Below are 19,834 nucleotides of genomic sequence, written 5' to 3'. Positions count from 1 at the left end.
AAAGTATTGCATGAACATTTTGGCATAAAATTGATTCCATAAGTTTAGCAATGATGTAACATTTAAAACGAAAACAAACAGGACATAAGGGATTCGATGTCTTCGGCCATAACTGCACAGTAAAGGAGGTCTACGGAACGACAAAGGCAGAATTTACTTTTAAATCCATGTTTGCTTACATCAGTTTGTCTGTTTTTAGGTACGAGGTCATGCAGTCTTGCTGGCTTCCAGCTCCCCAGCGTCCAACAGTCAACGAAGTCTTCATCCTCCTTTCCTCTCTCCTGGCTGCAGAACAAGGAACGAGCAGGAGGAGCGCCGCAGAGGATGAGGACGAAGACGAGTACGAGGAAGCACACGGCCGACGGAGGAGAGGAGAAAGCGAAGAGTCGTTCGAAAGGCGATGGGACTCCCTTCGCCCCAGTGCTTTCCAGTCAGCTGCAGGCGAACGACAGAAAGACCGAGGATACAGCAGGGAGGATGGTAACTCCTTCCCTCTTCTGGATCCCGTGAATTCGATCCCTCCTTCATCGCATGAGCTTGACGACATCCTGACAGTCACCGAGACGAGCAAAGGATTGAATTTTGAATATTTTTGGGAAAAAGCACATGGTAGGCGGGGTTATAAACCGCTTCCTCCTCCTCAGCCAATACCAACACCCATCTCCAGTCATCGGCAGTCTTTGGACACGCCCACAGTCGTGCCTGTGATTAGCGCGCGTAGCCCTTCGTTAGCCAGCGAGTACTACATTCGCTTGGAGGAACACACTCCACAGGACAAATCCACTAATATTAAAGGGAAGTCATCCTCGTCACGAACAGATTCGACCAGTCCTGGTGATTTAGAGTTAGTAGAAATTCCTAGTGGTACGTTCGGAAAAGGAAAGCCGACTTACCAAAACAACTTTGGACAAGGTGCCTCTCAGATACTCCAGACTGTAAGGTCCAGTGAAGTCCAAGTCCTCGTGCCGAACACGGGTCTGGTTGAGTTCAGCAAAGAAAATTGTAACAGAGTGACCGATTATGCAGTCGTGGATATCGGAGACGTAAAAAGAGACCCAAACCTGAGACGCTCTGGATCTGTAACTTCCCAAGTACCAATCCTCCCACCAAAACCTCGCTCAATGTCCATGTCTTCAGGCAGCAATCTCCTCTCTCGGCCCCTACCTGTTCCTCCACCAATATACGCCCGCTCGTACGGCCTCGGTCACTACCCTGTCCCCTCTTATCCCCTGAGCAAATCAGAGACGTCAGATTCCTTGTTTATGAGCAGCTGTTCAACCTCAAAAGCCAACTTTGATCATCTGGGTTTCAATCGGACACACCAGAGGCTGCCTCCATCTCCGTCCCATTCTCCATCCATCCCGCCATCCTCCGCCGGACACTCCGCATGTCCTCCACCTCAGGCTTGCCCTCCTCCTCCCCTCCCTCCTCACCACAGACCCCAAAAGGATTCCTTCCACAGTTATGCAGGCGAACCATTCGCCAGACATAACAATCCTGTGGTGCACTTAGAAAGAGACCCGTTAAGCTGTGACTATTCTGAGAAGCAGACTGCTGACAGGAGCACGACGTGTTCGGAGTCCTCGCACAACTCGACCTACGCGAAGGACGAGTCCCCAGGAGGCAGAGAATCGCCCTATTCCCAAATGTTTCGCTCCGAATCGATTCCAGAAATTGAGAGAAAGTCCTCCTCCAGCACGACATACTCGGAAGATGACTATAATTCCCCCTTTGTATCTCCAAGTAGACTCAGCAGTGGTACTATCATTGAACACATCTGCTTGGTTGATGACCCAGATCCTGCGACGGTGGAACTGTTTTCCAGAGGAATGAAACGAACCAAATCGCGTCTCGACACAATTCTTCCAGCTCTCTGGAAGGAGGAGAATGCAGAGATGCATCGCGAGCGAGTTGCAGCTGCTAAGAAGTCACCAATACACCTGTTCCTGACAGAAATCTCCAACGAACCTTTGGACTCCAACGTGGGGGAAACCTCATGGGGCAGGGATAACGACAAGGACCGTGGATTTAAAGGGATGCGGCGCTCCCAGTCTCTCCTCACCGAACTCAACTCTGCGACAGAAGCGTGGGCTTCTGATAAGGTCACGGTAAATGACGGTATTAAAAAGAAGGATTTGTTCCTCACCGAGATAGACACTGCAATGTCCGATTGTGAAGACGTATACGATGGCGATGGGGGCATCCCGGTATCCCGCTTTGGGACCACACCCTTCCCCTATGCACGTCCAGAAGACTTGTCCACATATGCTGAAGCAGAAGATGCTTTTACACAAGGAATGAAGAGATCTCAATCTCTCCTGTCGGAGATAAACACTGGGAACATGGAGTCAGAGAAAGAAGAAATGACCAGAGAGGAGTTTCTGAAAGAGATCCAATCAGCTGAGACGTTTCTCACCGAGATAATAACAAGACAGAGCAAAGAGGAAGAAAGTCCATCACCTGAAGCAATATCGCCCGAATACGAGTCCGTATGCATTGACCCAACGTCTTCGCAAACAATAAAATTTGAATCGTTAGCTACGCCTTTAAGTGACACCAAAGAGGCAATTTATGCGCAAGTTACCAAGCGAGCTAAAAGAAGTGAAATAAAAGTCGCAGTGCGTCCAGAAATGCCTGTTCTGCAAATAGCATCAGAACTACAAAGCCTCAAAAAAGAGCCAAATTTATCCGCCGATGCTCAAACAGCCGAACAAGAATCAGATTCAGTGTCCCAAAGTCCTGCCGAGTTTGCTCCTTCAGGCGTTCTACCTAAAACGGGGCTTTTACTGGACCAGACATCTCCTGTGCTGACAGAGAGCGCAGATGCCGAAGTGATGGACAGTGAAAAGGAAGAACCTCTCCATAATGTTGGCGTAGAACTACAGAGACAGTCGGGAGTTCAGCGTTTGTCACGGGATATCACAGGTAAGGACATCACAGAAGTTAGCACTAAGAGTATGTTGAGTGATAAAACTGGTCAGATTGCTGAGGGAATCCATGCAACAGAAGCAAGAGACGGTTCCTTTGAAAGTTCAGAACAAGTCCTTGGTGTAAAAGAGTCCTTCTTTGTCGATATTACTGATCCTGCCCATTTATCAGATACCACCGTGTCAACAAATGAACAAGATTGTGGCCAAGTTATTCAAAACTGTAAACGCCAAGACTTCCCTCCGGTCTCCCAAACGGAGACATCGCTTACCTCGAGCGAGCAAGCTACTTGGACGAACACAGATTGCAGTATAAGCACCAGATGTGGTGCTAAAGAAGAAGAAGCCCTAAAAGAGGGCATCAGAACCACTGATTCGATGTTTTCTCTTGGTGAAGAAATCACAGATGTGTTACCACTGTCCTTGGCGAGGGAACCAAACTCTGAACAATCCCTGTCTACTATTACACCCACAGACTCAACAATGTCCCCTCTTACCTCTAGCTCCATGGACTGCCTCACCCCTGGAGACCCATGGGTTAGTGGCGGAGGCACTGGATGGAGGCTCTTGGGTAATGAAACCCCCTATCGAGATTCTGCCTACTTTTCAGACAGTGACTGGGATGGTGGGGAAGGTTTGCCCAGAAGAAGTTCTGACGGACTGGGTTCTTCTCGTCCAGGCAGCGGTCGAGCGGGCGAGAGAGGAACGCTGATGGGAATTGAGGAAAAGACTGAGGCGGAGGACGACGTTCAGGATGGCAAAGTGATTAAAATATCACACAACGCCATAACGGATTCCGTGAAAAGCATTTCTGAAACGAGTCCTAAACATGGTAGTTATGGGACCTTGCTTTCAGGGTTTGAGACTTCTGAGGTCTCACAAACTGAAAACAATAGTATCGACAAGCTGTTTTGTGCTCTTCAGGATCCACCACTAAAAGTGTTTCGATGCACCGATTCCTCCACGTTTACTTCTGAGATATCTTCGCTCACTGATTTCAGTGAAGAAAAAGAGGTTCACAACATGGAATTGCTCTTCAAAACAATAGTACAACCTGGAGAAAATATCCAAAAGCCAAATGTTGTGGAGGAGCTTCTTGAAACTCAGGCTTATTTGAAAACAAATGCATATGAATTGATGTACACTTCAAAAGGTGAAGAAATTCTGATGGAAGCACTTCGGTCAGGAAAGCGTATGTTGGATCTACAAGACAGTGATGCCAATGAATTGGGCTTGAGAAACCTTACTTTTACAGAAGAAACGGAAGAGCAAACAAAGGCACCGTCAGAAGCTGAAAGTCAGTTAACCGATGCTGAGCTCTGCTTCACAAGAAAGAAATCTCCGAATACGGAACGGGAGCAGGAAGACTTCAGAGATCTTTGTCAAAAGGAATGTTTCGACGACTTTGGGGAGGATGCCTCAAAGGAACTGAATGTGAAAGCAGAGGAATTATGGAAGGCCTTCGAAGAGCCTGGTTCCACAAACGGATCTCTGAAGGAAGCAGTTATTTATCAGAGACTCCAGCAAGATGATCATCAGATCTGGACAGCAGAAAATGACCAGTGGGCATTAGCTGAAAATGACCAGTGGGCATCGCCTGAAAAGAACACGTGGGTATCCACTGAAAATGACAAGGGGTCGCCTGATGAAAATAACCACTGGAAATCAAGTAACAATGACCAGTGGCAGTCAGCTGATAACGACCAGTGGGCATCGACTGAAAACAACCAGTGGGCGTTGGCTGAAAACGGCCAGTCGGTATCGGCCAAGACATCTGAAAAACAACTCCTGTCAGAATTCTTTCCAGGTTTAGGACAAAACAAGTGCACAGAGGATGAGGTATTTGGCACGAGCCAGGAATTCTGGGAAACAGAAAATGATGAACTGGCAGAGAGTGAACCTCGTCCCACCACTCTGGACACGCGTGACAGTACTTGGACTGACGAAACGCAAACTCGTCATGAACATCAACCCATGTTTTCCACTTGGGTCGCAGAAGCTCTCGAAACTCGGCAAAGGACGGACATTCACCAGGAAGAAAACCGTGAGAATCCTGATGTGGAAAACATGAAACCAGAACACGACGTGAACTTCAAAGTGGAAGCGGATAATCTGGAGAACCCAGAGCGAGAGGTTCTCGCTCACTGTAACGGTGTCGGAAGGAGAAGTTCCACTGATTGCAAGGTGTACATCCAAAATGAGGCAGAAGATGAATTTCCAGGAGGTGAAGGAAACCAGGTCTTTAGCAGACGACATAACCTCCTCGACGTGAAGAGCGAGGCTGGAGAAACAGAACACCGTTTTGCTGAATCGGGAAGGTTGGAAGCCACGAAGATACAGACGGAGTCTCATACCAATCACAATAATAACTGGATCACAGCAACATCTGAAACTGATGAGGTCCACGCTACAAAGAATATCTTTGTGAAACCTCACTTAACTTCAGCACGTCAAGAAGCACACTTTAGCCAGGATGTTGAAAGTAATCGCTACCAAACATCAAACAGAGAGACGGACGAGGATATTTGTCTTGAAAAAGAAAGATCGGGTTCTCCGTCTTGTCCCATTCTCACCATGAACGCAGAAGCCGAACCTTGCGCAATCCACAGCAGCAACGTTCAGTGCTGCTCTCCCGCCTTAATGTCTATGGATATCTCGGAATGCGACGCTTCCCAGCACGCAGAAGTGAGTGAGTGCCAAGGCCCAAACAATTTCCCAAACACGGTACACCATATAGAGATCAAGTCTGGTCCTGCTGATCGACCCTGGATGGATGTCACAGATCATGAAAGTCTACTGGTCTTTTCTAACGATACCGATTCCACAGCTGAATGCTCGACCAGCACCCACAGCAAAGGAATTACTGCAAATTTGGGACAAAAACCGTCACCGATCGCGGAAAATCAGACCCGCCTGGTGTCCGATTGCATAAACGAGGACGACGTGAGGAATAGCAAGTCTCGCTCCGTGATCTCTCAGAGCTCCTTGAACTCCATCCCAGAATTGCTCATCTCCGAGTGGAAGGATCTGGATGAGGAACCTCTGGAGGATTTCGAAAAGCTGGAGAAATTGTGCTGCATTTCCGGAGACGAAGATATTCTAGGAGACCTTTTGCTCGGAAACTTGGACCTACTCGAATCCTTGAAGAAGAATCGTCAGTCTTTGCCGAGCACCGAGGACGACCAAGAGAACTCTGGGATTTCAGACGGCAAGACGAGAGTCGAGCTGAGCGAGGAGGTTCACAGAATTTCGGACATTGCCGTGGATGAATTGGAAGAAAATGAGCTTTTATTGGAAAAGAAGGAGGGAGCAAACATCTCGCCTGCACTTTCTCCATGCCACTTAAGCGAAAGCGCCAAAGGCCAGCGACTGCTGTCGCAAATGCCAGCTGAAAATGGGCTCATGATGCAGGTAAATCATTCATTACAAATACATTTAGTCTTTGCTTTTTTGAAATATCAAGTCATAATGTGATGTACTGAAGACCTTCATACTGGCCTTGAATTGGTTTCGTGACACAGACGCGATAAGCTGACGACATTTACATGCAGACATCTTGTCCTTACTTCTTTTTTTTTCTTGCACTCTTCACACTTTACTTTTGTTAAAGATTTGTGAAGAAAAACTGCAGTACTCCCTCAGTGAGAACGTTCAAACCAACGTGCTTTGGGGATCAACCATGACCGACAGCGTCATTCTGCACCCTTGGGCAGAAACCGGTGCCGGCGCTGCCACCGACACTGCCAACGAAGAAGCATCAATGGGAACCGAGAGGTTTGTCACGTACAAGTTTGCGAGTCGTCTTTATTCAGTTTAGAGTGTAAAATCCCTACAAATCTAAATATACCTCAACTTTAACCACCTCTCCTTTTGTTGGAAGAAAAGTTCTCATGTTTGTGTCCTACAATTACAGTTCATCGAAATATAAATTACCGTCGCAGATTTCTCTGCACCATCGTCTTTTATATTTCAATTTTTTTTTTAAAAATGCTGTCGTGCTGCAACCTAGTTTGTAACGAACGTATTTCCGTGGTTTGATCTGTCTCTGCAGTAAAGATGAAGCAGTCCCATCGAGCCCAGTTTTACCTCAACAGAAGGATGCTGCAGTGGAAAGGGGGCCACAGAAAATGGTGGAGAAGGCTGAAGTCGCACCTGATCCACCTGCCGCTAACCAAGCTATGAAAGGTACTTCTGTTACGTATAACCTAATGTTGCCAAAACATAACGGATATCTCAGACGCAGGTCTTTCCTCAGAAAAAACGATCAGAGCGGTGCTACTGATGTGGAGCCAAACCCGGAGGGCCAGCTGCTAGGGGAGTCCGGGGTCATGCTTCTGCAGAAAATTTTGAAATTGGAGACTTCCAATAGTGCATTCTGGTCAGAGGTGGACAGTAACGAATTACATTTACTCGAGTACTGTACTTAAGTACACTTTTTGAGTATCTGTACTTTACTCGAGTATTTTTTTTTTTTTGGAAACTTTAACTTCACTACATTTGAAAGACAAATATCGTACTTTTCACCCTAGTACATTTCTGTCAAAGTCCTCGTTACTACAACCCCGATTCCAAAAAAGTTGGGACAAAGTACAAATTGTAAATAAAAACGGAATGCAATAATTTACAAATCTCAAAAACTGCTATTGTATTCACAATAGAACATAGACAACATATCAAATGTCGAAAGTGAGACATTTTGAAATTTCATGCCAAATATTGGCTCATTTGAAATTTCATGACAGCAACACATCTCAAAAAAGTTGGGACAGGGGCAATAAGAGGCTGGAAAAGTTAAAGGTACAAAAAAGGAACAGCTGGAGGACCAAATTGCAACTCATTAGGTCAATTGGCAATAGGTCATTAACATGACTGGGTATAAAAAGAGCATCTTGGAGTGGCACCGGCTCTCAGAAGTAAAGATGGGAAGAGGATCACCAATCCCCCTAATTCTGTGCCGACAAATAGAGGAGCAATATCAGAAAGGAGTTCGACAGTGTAAAATTGCAAAGAGTTTGAACATATCATCATCTACAGTGCATAATATCATCAAAAGATTCAGAGAATCTGGAAGAATCTCTGTGCGTAAGGGTCAAGGCCGGAAAACCATACTGGGTGCCCGTGATCTTCGGGCCCTTAGACGGCACTGCATCACATACAGGCATGCTTCTGTATTGGAAATCACAAAATGGGCTCAGGAATATTTCCAGAGAACATTATCAGTGAACACAATTCACCGTGCCATCCGCCGTTGCCAGCTAAAACTCTATAGTTCAAAGAAGAAGCCGTATCTAAACACGATCCAGAAGCGCAGACGTCTTCTCTGGGCCAAGGCTCATTTAAAATGGACTGTGGCAAAGTGGAAAACTGTTCTGTGGTCAGACGAATCAAAATTTGAAGTTCTTTATGGAAATCGGGGACGCCGTGTCATTCGGACTAAAGAGGAGAAGGATGACCCGAGTTGTTATCAGCGCTCAGTTCAGAAGCCTGCATCTCTGATGGTATGGGGTTGCATTAGTGCGTGTGGCATGGGCAGCTTACACATCTGGAAAGACACCATCGATGCTGAAAGGTATATCCAGGTTCTAGAGCAACATATGCTCCCATCCAGACGACGTCTCTTTCAGGGAAGACCTTGCATTTTCCAACATGACAATGCCAAACCACATACTGCATCAATTACAGCATCATGGCTGCGTAGAAGAAGGGTCCGGGTACTGAACTGGCCAGCCTGCAGTCCAGATCTTTCACCCATAGAAAACATTTGGCGCATCATAAAACGGAAGATACGACAAAAAAGACCTAAGACAGTTGAGCAACTAGAATCCTACATTAGACAAGAATGGGTTAACATTCCTATCCCTAAACTTGAGCAACTTGTCTCCTCAGTCCCCAGACGTTTACAGACTGTTGTAAAGAGAAAAGGGGATGTCTCACAGTGGGAAACATGGCCTTGTCCCAACTTTTTTGAGATGTGTTGTTGTCATGAAATTTAAAATCACCTAATTTTTCTCTTTAAATGATACATTTTCTCAGTTTAAACATTTGATATGTCATCTAGGTTCTATTCTGAATAAAATATGAAATTTTGAAACTTCCACATCATTGCATTCCGTTTTTATTGACAATTTGTACTTTGTCCCAACTTTTTTGGAATCGGGGTTGTATGAAGCAGCTTTGAAAGTGGATTTTTTTTTTCTAAAACGTTAGTTTTTTCACAGGTGACACTGAGACAGCCTATCAGTAATCACTAGGGTCACGTCACGTCCATAGACTGGATAAAATCAAGTTCAGTGATTTTCTCAACAGCATTATTTGAACACGATCAGCTGATGGCAGAATGGAAGGAGGCGGTTCTTCTGGGGAATGCTCTGGGAAAGGAATAAAGATTCGTTTTGTTTTAAATGTTTGCTTCAGGGGCGTCGTGGCTCAGGTGGATAAGGCGCCATACCATAAATCCGGGGACCTGGGTTCGATTCCGACCCAAGGTCATTTCCCGATCCCTCCCCGTCTGTCTCTCCCGCTCATTTCCTGTCTCTACACTGTCCTATCCAATAAAGGTGAAAAAAGCCCCAAAAAAATCTTTTTAAAAAAATGTTTGCTTCGTTTGCTTAAAACGAACCATATCACGGTCTCCAAAAACTCGCCGTCCGGCCTGCAGAAGCATATCGAGGTGTGTAAACGTTTTATTCCAAGAGAAAGATTGAAATGAAGTTGTTTGTGCTTTTAGAGCTAGCGATAACATTGCAATAGCGATGCAGTCTGGTTCGTCAGATGACTTTTGATGGATTTGCCCACCAAGTTGCCGTAGCCTTGTCCACGGCTAGCGATAACACATAGCTAGTTAACTTGGACACCGTTAGTTAGCAGGTAAAAACAAAGTTACGCTAACATTAACTTACCTCAAGTCCTTTTAGAAATATGTTTTAGCATGATCTTGCCAAATAAACAGAATGTAGAAATCTTTGTTTTCTAGTAGCGTTAGCTACCCAATATGATTTCGAGTTTGAAAAGAGTTTGCTAGCATGTCACGTGGAGCTTCACTGAGTAGCTAGCTTAACGTTAAACCACCATGATGGCACAGCACATGTTCATTTTGTGAATTCAAATTTCTGTCCTTGGTAACGTTAACATTATAGCTTTTGTGACCTTGCATAATGACTAAAGCTACTACGTATTTTTTTACCAGTAGTCAAAGAGAAAAACTAGCTAGCATCTTATTGATTATTCTGCTTGGTGTTAAGTTGTATTTCATTTGGTAACATTCTACCAGGTGTTTATTCCACAGGTTTTACAAGCTAGTCAGTAAATCCAGGAGGTTGCTTCAGAGGCATTAGGTTTTGTAAGTGTTGTGGCAATGATACAACAATGCGTTGACAGAAAATGTACTTTTCATACTTAAGTATTTTTAAAAGCAAGTACTTGAACTTAAGTAAAAATTTGACTGTCCAACTTTCACTTGTATCGGAGTAACATTTGACCAGTGGGATCTGTACTTGGACCGATGTAATGAAGTCGGGTACTTTGTCCACCTCTGATTCCGGTGAGATCTAGGGCTGATTTAGGCCCAGTTCAACATTTATTAAATTTGCTGGGGGGTTTTTACCTTGTCAAATAGGCAAGGGGTGGCAAAATTTAAAGGGCAAAATTCGATTTGAAATGAAAACACCGGAAACAGCCGATTCAGAGAAATATTTAATTTTATCGCACAGCAAAAAATGCATAATATTGAACAACATAGCAGCTGAAATTAGAATATTCGCAATACAGCTGTCAACTATGGACCTGCAACCTAACAGGCAAAAGTCACACACAAAAGCCGACAGTATAGTGCCAGGAACAGAATCGAGGTCAAATCATGCAACAGCGCCATCTAGCGACCGGCACCTAGAACGTGGTTTTATGTATGGATGCGAATGACAGTCAGTGCATGCAGCGAAACCCTTTTTCACTTCTGGGTCGAGTACCAGGATAGTCTAGACCTATATATTACAATATCTTTCTGTTTCTGTAGTTAGTACTCATTTTCAGAGGGGAATTTAGATGCAGAAAGTACTCTGCACTGTTCAGTTTATGGTATTGATTTTTTTTTTTTTTTTTTGGCGTGCAAGTGACAGCGCGGCGCTGGCGTCACACAGTGCGGCACGGCGCCGCGTATCTGCGCTTTAGGGAAAGCCCTCTGTCAGAATCCAGGCACTTACGGATGTATGTGCAGAGGAGAGCAGGGCGCAAACTGTAAACAAAGCCAAGATGTGAGACTGGAATCGGAGTCGGTAAGCTAGCGAGGGTCGGGCGATCAGCGAACAACGTAGTAAAGGGAAGACAGAGAGAAAACATGAGAGAAATAGCAAAGAGTCAGAAATACAAGAGGCAGTCAGAAAATACAAGGCTTGGTATGAACTGAGAGAGCAGTACGATACTTTGCAATGGTGTGTGTGAGGGAAGCTTAAAAAGGGAGACGGGTAACTAGGGAGACGAGTGACCGCTGATTTCAATAGGCTGGTGACGGTGGGGCGCTGTGGTTCTTGGGAACTGTAGTTCAAGTTGTCCATGCAGTGGCGATCCTAGAGTGATTTACTCCGCGGGCGAAACCCCCTGCTGGCGCGCCCCCCCCGCCCATCTTTTTTTTTTGGGGGGGGGGGGGGGGGGGACCTTTTTTTTTTTTTTCGCGCCAGCGCTCGTGCCCCCCCCGCGTTGGGCTCTGTATTAGCCAACAGAATGTTAACAGCTTTACATGGTCGTTTAAACATTTCTCGTCGTGTGTTGTACGTCGCGGACACGGCCCGTTATAAATTTGCTGTTACCAGAATGGCAATGATCAAGTCGTAATGTATTACTTAAGACTCTGTGTAATGTCATAGTAGTGTAGTACTATGGTAGTAAAGTCTTTTTGATGACTAGTACAACGTTCCGCTGGCGGGATTGTGCATATTATGGGGCTACGACAAGTTAGGCACACACACACACACACACACACACACTGATGACGTCATCTGCGCAACGGGCTTCCCCATCCAAAATGTTCACACACACACGCCTGTCTTGTTTTTTTTTTTTTTACGGGTTTTTTTTGGGGGGACCTTTTTTTGGGGGGGGGCGTTTTTTTTTTTTTTCGCACCTGCGCTCGTGCCGCCCCCCCCCCCCCGCGATGCCGCTCAGCCCGCCCCCAGGACCGCCCCTGTGTCCATGTTTTGTAGTTTGTTCGTTTTCAACAGGTGTACTGACACAACACCTCCCACGGAGCTACCTCTGGGAGCTACATTCTTTCTGGGACGACCCCGACCTCTCGGTGCTGGTTTGTCGGGATATCGGGCATGAAATTCTTGTTTGAGGAGCGGGTCTAGAATGTCCTTGGCCGTGACCCAACTTTGTTCCTCGGGTCCATATCCTTACTAGTCTACCAGGTATTCGACTTGGCCTCTTCTTTGAGTTGATTCGAGGATCTTATTTACCTGGTAGATGGGCTTAACCTCTAAGTTGAGTGCTGGGTGCTCCTGGACCGGTATGTTTCCGGTGAGAGGACCCGCGATGGCAGGTTTCCGATTGGATACATGGAAAGTTGGGGATATTTGGCTGTGAGAGGGAAGCTCAAGATAGTACGAGACCTCATTGATATGATCCAATACCTTGAATGGCCCAATGTAATGTGGTTGGAGTTTTCTACAGGCATTGGGTTCTCTCAAGTTTTTGGTGGCCACCCATACTCTGTTGCTCAGGGAAAAGTTTGGAGTATCTCCTCTATGTTTATGCGCATATTCCTTATACTTGGCGTTGACTGACTCGAGACGTTGATGTACCTCCTCCCAGATTGTCTGTCTGGCTGCATGCAAACCAGTCATCTACGGCTTGTACCTGGCTGGGTGTGTCGTCTCAGGGAAACGGGCGGTTGGTAGCCGAGTATGCACTGAAACGACGTTAACTGGGTTGCAGAGTGTTTGAGGGAGTTCTGTGCATACTCAGTCCACGGAAGGAAGCGTGCCCAGTCCCCCTGGTTATGTATGCAGAAGAGCCTCAGAAAACAGCCGATTTCCTGGTTGGCTCTTTCTACCTGGCCATTAGACTGGGGATGATAGCCAGATGTGAGACTCTCTGATACCCCTAACCTTTCCATGAAGCTTGTCCAAAAACGTGAAATAAATTGAGAGCCCCGGTCACTGCCTATGTCTTCGGGAATGCCATAGTGCCTGAAGATTCGTTGAAACAGAAGTTCTGTGGTTTGAGAAGCTGTGGGGATGCCAGGTAAAGGGAGGAGTTTAAGTGCTTTATAAAATCGGTCAATAGTTACCATTATGGGCAGCACGGTGGTGTAGTGGTTAGCACTGTTGCCTCACAGCAAGAAAGTCCGGGTTCGAGCCCCGGGGCCGGCGAGGGCCTTTCTGTGCGGAGTTTGCATGTTCTCCCCGTGTCCGTGTGGGTTTCCCCCACAGTCCAAAGACATGCAGGTTAGGTTAACTGGTGACTCTAAATTGACCGTAGGTGTGAATGTGAATGGTTGTCTGTGTCTATGTGTCAGCCCTGTAATGACCTGGCGACTTGTCCAGGGTGTACCCCGCCTTTTGCCCATAGTCAGCTGGGATAAGCTCCAGCTTGCCTGCGACCCTGTAGAACAGGATAAAGCGGCTACAGATAATGAGATGAGATGAGTTACCATTATTGTCATGTTGCCCTGTGAGGGAGGGAGATCCGTGATAAAATCAATGGCTATGTGGGACCAGGGTCTCTGAGGAAGAGGGCACAGTTTGCCAGCAAGGGGGGGTTCTAGGAACACTTGGGCACATTCAGAAGTCAAAGTCTACTTTATTGTCAATACTGCAATATGTACAAGACATACAGAAGATTGAAATTGCATTACTCTCAAACCCATGGTGCAGCAATAAACATTAAACATAAACGCTAAGCATAAAATATATGACTAATACACACTAATCGTAAAGATATAAAAGTCCCTGATATTGACATCAGAACAATAAAATGACATAGGCACCGAACAGATTAAAGTCTGTGGGTATGGTTAGTGCAATTATAAACAGTAGTGCAAATTGGATGAGCTTATAGACGGCCTAAAGTGATGTGTGCTTCACCAGTTCTTGGTGATGGCAAAGTCCGGTATTGATTGGGGGGTGTCGGGATCCTGAGTTTGTGTATCGATGGGGAGGGATGCAGGATCCAAAGTTTGTGCGTGCAAGGGGCAAAAGGGGGAGAGGGGGCAGAGTAGGGAGAAAGTTGAGCATCCTGACAGCCTGGTGGACGGAGCTGTCTCTCAGTCTGCTGGTTCTAGCCCGGAGACCCCGCAGTCTCCTCCCTGATGGCAGCAGGCTGAAGAAGCTGTGTAGTGGGTGGGTAGGATCACCTGCCATGCAAAGGGCTTTCCGAGTGAGGTGGGTGCTGTGGATGTCTTGGAGGGAGGGGAAAGAGGTGCCGACAATCTTCTCAGCTGCTCTCACGATGTGCCGGAGGGTCTTGCGGCAGCACTCGGTGCAGGCGCCATACCACACAGTGATACAGCTGGTCAGGATGCTCTCGATGGCACCTCTGTAAAAGGTGCACATGATGGGGGTTGGGGCTCTAGCTCTTCTCAGCTTGCGGAGGAAGTAGAGGCGCTGGTGAGCCTTCCTGGCCAGGGTCGCTGTGTTGTTGCTCCAGGACGTTCTGAAACGTGCACTCCCAGGAACTTGGTGCTGCTCACTCTCTCCACGGCAGTACCGTTGATGGTCAGAGGAGCATGCTGGGTGCGCATTTTCCTGAAGTCCACAACAGTCTCCTTCGTCTTATCAACATTCAGTGGGAGATTGTTGTGTCTGCACCACAAGGCCAGGCGGCTCACCTCGCTCCTGTAGTTTGTCTCATCATTGTTGCTGATGAGGCCCACCACAGTCATGCCGTCTGCAAACTTGATGAAGCAGTTGGAACTGTACGACGGTGTGCAGTCGTGTGTCAGCAGAGTGAATAGAAGGGGGCTCAGCACACATCCTTGGGGGGGGCCCCCCGTGTTCAGTGTGATGGTGCTGGATGCGTTACTGCCGACCCGTACTGCCTGTGGTCTCCTGGTCAGGAAGTCTAACAGCCAGTTGCACAGTGAGGTGTTCGGCCCCAGCCTGTCTAGTTTGAAAATGAGCTGTTGGGGGATGATAGTGTTGAATGCCAAGCTGAAATCAATGAAAAGCATTCTCACGTAAGAGTCTTTTGTGTCGAGATGGGCAAGGGCTGTGTGGAGGGCAGTGGAGATGGCATCATCGGTCGAGCGATTGGACCGATATGCAAATTGGAAGGGATCCGGGGGGGGGGGATAGACTTGATGTGTTGCATGACTAGCCGTTCAAAGCACTTCATAAGGATGGAGGTGAGTGCCACCGGACGGTAGTCATTGAAACAGGAGGGCGACGCCTTCTTCGGGACAGGGATGATGGTGGTGGCTTTGAAGCATGTGGGGACAATGGCCTGACTCAGCGAGATGTTAAAGATGTCTGTGAAGACAACTGCGAGTTTCCCCACACAGGGCTTGTAATCTGTGATGGTCTGTATCTCCCGCCACAGGCTCCGTGTATCTCTGCTGTCACTGAAGTGATGAGCTGTCCTCCTGGAGTACTGCCTCTTAGCCTTCCTGATGCCCCGGGACAGGTTGTTTCTCGCTGTCCTCGGGCCCACCTGATCTCCTGCTGTGAAAGCAGCGTTCCTAGCCTTCAGGAGCCTATAGGCCTCTCCTGTCAGCTATGGCTTCTGAGATTGGCCCGAACGGTGATGGTCTTGAGGTCAGTTATATCATCAATACACTTGGTGATGTAGGCAGAAACAGTATCTGTGTACTCCTGGAGATCTGTGGTGTTGTTATAGGTAGCAGCTTTTTTTTAAACATGTTCCAATCTGTGGTGTTAAAACAGTCCTGAAGTGCCTCTGAAGACCCTTCCAGCCACACTTGTACCTGCTTGCCAACTAGTTTGGTGACTTTGACCAGTGACCAGTGTATGTTGGCATTTACATAACAGTAATGTGGTCAGAGGTGCCGAGGTGGGAGACAGGAAGGGCCTTGTAAGCTCCTCTCAGGGTGGTGTAGACTTGGTCCAGTGTGTTGTTTCCCTGTGTTGGAAAGTGTGTGTGTGTTGATATGTCTTGGGAAACATGCTCTTTGGATCTGCATGGTTGAAATCACCAGCCAAGATGAGAAAAGCATCTGGGTGGGCTGTCTGCTGCTCACTGATGCGCTGATACAGTTCATTCAGCGCTTCACTCCTATCGTTGTTGTTGGAGCTGGGAGGCATATAAACAGCGACGATTATCGGCAGATGCCCTGTCCCGAACCTTCGGTCCATCTCCCCAAGATTCTGTTACCCATCCCATCCTCCCACCACAGTGTTTTTTACAATCCGTCACCTGGGATCAGAACGTGAGGCGATGAACTGGTTAATTTCCATGAGTATGTTTTTCCACCAGTATTTGTTTTTTAGCATTTGGTGAGTGCGTTGACTACCAGGGTGCCCCGTGGCAGGAGATGCGTGGGCCCAGGTGATGGGTCTGCTGCAAAGATGCTTAGGCACATAGAGAAGACCAGGTGGGAGATGAATGGGGCTGGTTTGTGGCTGTGATCTCCTTATTTCTCTGTCCAGATCCCAGGTGATAGATTGTAAAAAACACTGTGGTGGGAGGATGGGATGGGGAACGGAATCTTGGTGAAATGGACCGAAGTTTCGGGATGGGGAATCTGCCTTTGTATTCTTGGAGCCTGGACAAAATTAAATTGTGAAATTAAATCGGGTGGAAAAAAAAAAAAAAAAACAGTGCCCACCTGGCCTGATGTGGATTTGACTTCTTGGCTTTCTTTGTCTGAATCGACAAAAGCAGAAAGGACTTATGTGGAGGATGCCACCTTGAATAAAACTGGAACCTTAAATGATTTTTGAATTGAACTTTCTCACCGGACTCGCAGGTTGTGCTGGGCCTTCTGCTGGAGCTACACAGGGTGGATGGATGGGACAGTGCCTGATGTTATGCTCGGAGCTCCCGCAGTAGAAACACAAATCCTCCTTTCGTCTTTTCTCGCGCTCTGCACGGGTTAACCGGGTGCGTGGACACCTCCATGGGTGAACTGTCTTCGGAGGGTTGAACAGGCTTGGCACTCTCTTCGATAGAGGGTCGGTGTGTCAACAGATGGTGGAGACGAATAGCTAAGTCAATGAGAGAGTCCATTGTGAGGTTCTCATCTCTGCAGGCCAGTTTATTAACAATTTCAGGGCGCAGACCTTGGCGAAAAACTGCTTTCAGGGCAGGATCGTTCCATCCACTGGCAGCCGCTAATGTTCCGAAGTCAAGGGCATACTCCGTAACAGTTCTAGAACCTTGAGAGCTGGTAAGCAGACTTTCACCGACCTCGGTCCCTTCAGGTTCATGGTCAAACACTCTCTTGAATAGGGTGATGAACTGCTCATATGACGTGGTCTGCTCACCGCTCTTGTTCCAAATGGCAGTTGCCCATCGTAATGCTTTGCCAGTGAGAAAGGAGTGGAATTTAGCAATCTTGTGCTTGTCAGACAGGTTAGGCATGGTAACGAAATACATGGAACATTGAAGTAGAAAACCTTTACATGCGATAGTGTCTCTGGCGAATTTCTCCTGCATGGAGAGCTGCAGCACTGGGCTCGGAGGATACTCGGGGCATGTTAGGAGGGCCTGCGACATCACAGTTGCGAGTTGTGCCATTCGAGTGTTGAGGTCTGCAAGCATCTGTTGATGTTCTCCCAGTAAACGCCCCTGCGCGTTCAGAGCAGTCTGCTTCGCTCCTTTCGCTACATCCATGTTCAGCGAAATATCCTGTCAGAACGCAGGCACTTACGGATGTACGTGCAGAGGACAGCGGGGCGCAAACCGTAAACAAAGCCAAGACGTGAGACTGGAATCGGAGTCAGTGAACTAGTGAGGGTCTGGTGATTGGCGAACAACACAGTCAAAGGAAGACAAAGAGCGAAACCATGAGAGAAATAGCAAAGGGTCAGAAAAGACAAGGCTTGATATGAACTGAGAAAACAGAACAATACTTTGCAACGGGGTGTGTGAGGGAAGCTTAAATAAGGAGACAGGTAATTAGGGAGACGAGTGACAGCTGATGTCAGTAGGCTGGTGACAGGGGGTGCTGTGGTTCTTGGGAACTGTAGTTCAAGGTGTCCATGTTTGTAGTTTGTTCATTTTCAATAGGTTTACTGAGACCCTGAAATGTCTCACCCAGAAACATGCAGCTCTTCAGTGATGTGCTGAAGTTATAGTTTGGACGACTTACTGTCATGTCGAAATAAACATCAGCAAAACTTCAGAAATACTGGAACGGTGTCGAGGCCACCATCTTGGATGCGTAAAGAATAAAAATCTTCAGGGCATGCTGTTTGAAGACCGTAATCAACAGTGTGACCACTCTGAAGTTGAGTATTTTCCTCATCATATCGCATCCTGGAGTGTTTCTCATACACCACAGCAGTTTGTCAACACGACAGTCTCATCTCATCTCATTATCTCTAGCCGCTTTATCCTGTTCTACAGGGTCGCAGGCGAGCTGGAGCCTATCCCAGCTGACTACGGGCGAAAGGCGGGGTACACCCTGGACGAGTCGCCAGGTCATCACAGGGCTGACACATAGACACAGACAACCATTCACACTCACATTCACACCTACGCTCAATTTAGAGTCACCAGTTAACCTAACCTGCATGTCTTTGGACTGTGGGGGAAACCGGAGCACCCGGAGGAAACCCACGCGGACACGGGGAGAACATGCAAACTCCGCACAGAAAGGCCCTCGCCGGCCACGGGGCTCGAACCCGGACCTTCTTGCTGTGAGGCGACAGCGCTAACCACTACACCACCGTGCCGCCCAACACGACAATATTGTTTGAAATTAAAGAAAGGCAGGTCATGCAATTTATCCATTTATAGTTACGTTTACGGGGTCGTTTTCAGAATCCGCGACTCGGGTACAAAGGTGACATTAGTGTTTATGCTGGGAAAGTCGATTTTCTCGGCTCTTCGTTCAGCGTATGAAAATGATCTGGACGTGTATTTTAGGCCTCCGAGATTGCCAGAATGTTCTAGAGGAGAGAAAAAAAAAAACAGGGATCGAAACCGATGACCTGAAGAAGGAAATGGTGTTATGTGAGCCTGTATCCAGTCCCGTACTGGAAGAGTCCAAACATCATTTGTGGAGTTCCAGTTCAGCAGTTACTTCTGTCTCACATATATCTTCTCTTCTTCTGTTATCACATCATCATCATCATTATCATCATCATCATCATCCTCTTTTCCAGCTAAACTGGCCCGCCTTTCCCTCTCTCTCCCCCCACTGCCTCTCTCGCTTCCTCTCTCTCCTGGTTCCAAAGGATTCTGGGAAGGAGGGGAAAACAGAATTGGTCGGAGGAGGGGCTTCTCAACAGGAAGCGATCCTGAAGAGGACGAGGAAGACGAAGAGCACGAGGACGAGGCCTCTCGGAAGGTCATCGTCGTCACTGAGACCGACGTTCACAAGCGAGTCGGGCTGCGGAGTTTGCTGAAATCGCCGAAGGAACCCGTCGAGAAAGAAAACCGCGACCATGGGAGGAACGTGTCCTTTTTTGATGATGTCACTGTCTATCTGTTTGATCAGGTAGCCTGCCAGATGCACTCCTACATATCTGTGTGTGTGTGTGTGGATCTGTATTCCTCGGCCAATCCCGTGTCGATGTTTGTTTTTATCCGACAGGAAATGCCAACCAACGAGCTGAGTTCCAGCTCAGCCCCGACAAGTCCGTCTCCTCTTGGAAAGCCCGCCCACTTTGATGGACACGGTGAGTATATTCAGCAGTTTTATCACGTAGTCACGATTACACATCTGCAACTCGCGGTCCAGTGGAGGAATCGCCTTCCTCTGACCAAATATCAGCATTTAATTCTTTTAA

At 47.3% G+C, this 19,834-nt stretch overlaps 1 protein-coding gene across 3 annotated transcripts in view; it reads left to right on the top strand.

Moving 5' to 3' along the window:
• Positions 1-19,834, top strand: part of lmtk3 (lemur tyrosine kinase 3) — a 58,723-nt gene that overhangs the window by 36,675 nt on the left and 2,214 nt on the right. For all 3 annotated transcript variants that reach the window (XM_060921083.1, XM_060921081.1, XM_060921084.1), the window contains 5 exons: positions 200-6,338; positions 6,538-6,701; positions 6,979-7,112; positions 19,280-19,542; positions 19,639-19,723. In XM_060921083.1, coding sequence (XP_060777066.1) covers positions 200-6,338; positions 6,538-6,701; positions 6,979-7,112; positions 19,280-19,542; positions 19,639-19,723 — 6,785 coding nt within the window. The remainder of the gene's footprint in view (positions 1-199; positions 6,339-6,537; positions 6,702-6,978; positions 7,113-19,279; positions 19,543-19,638; positions 19,724-19,834) is intronic.

This window comes from Neoarius graeffei, chromosome 5 (assembly GCF_027579695.1).
Source record: "Neoarius graeffei isolate fNeoGra1 chromosome 5, fNeoGra1.pri, whole genome shotgun sequence".
Lineage (NCBI taxonomy): Eukaryota > Metazoa > Chordata > Actinopteri > Siluriformes > Ariidae > Neoarius > Neoarius graeffei.
The sequence above is the reverse complement of the archived record's forward strand: the minus strand, read 5'-3'. Positions and strand labels throughout refer to the sequence as shown.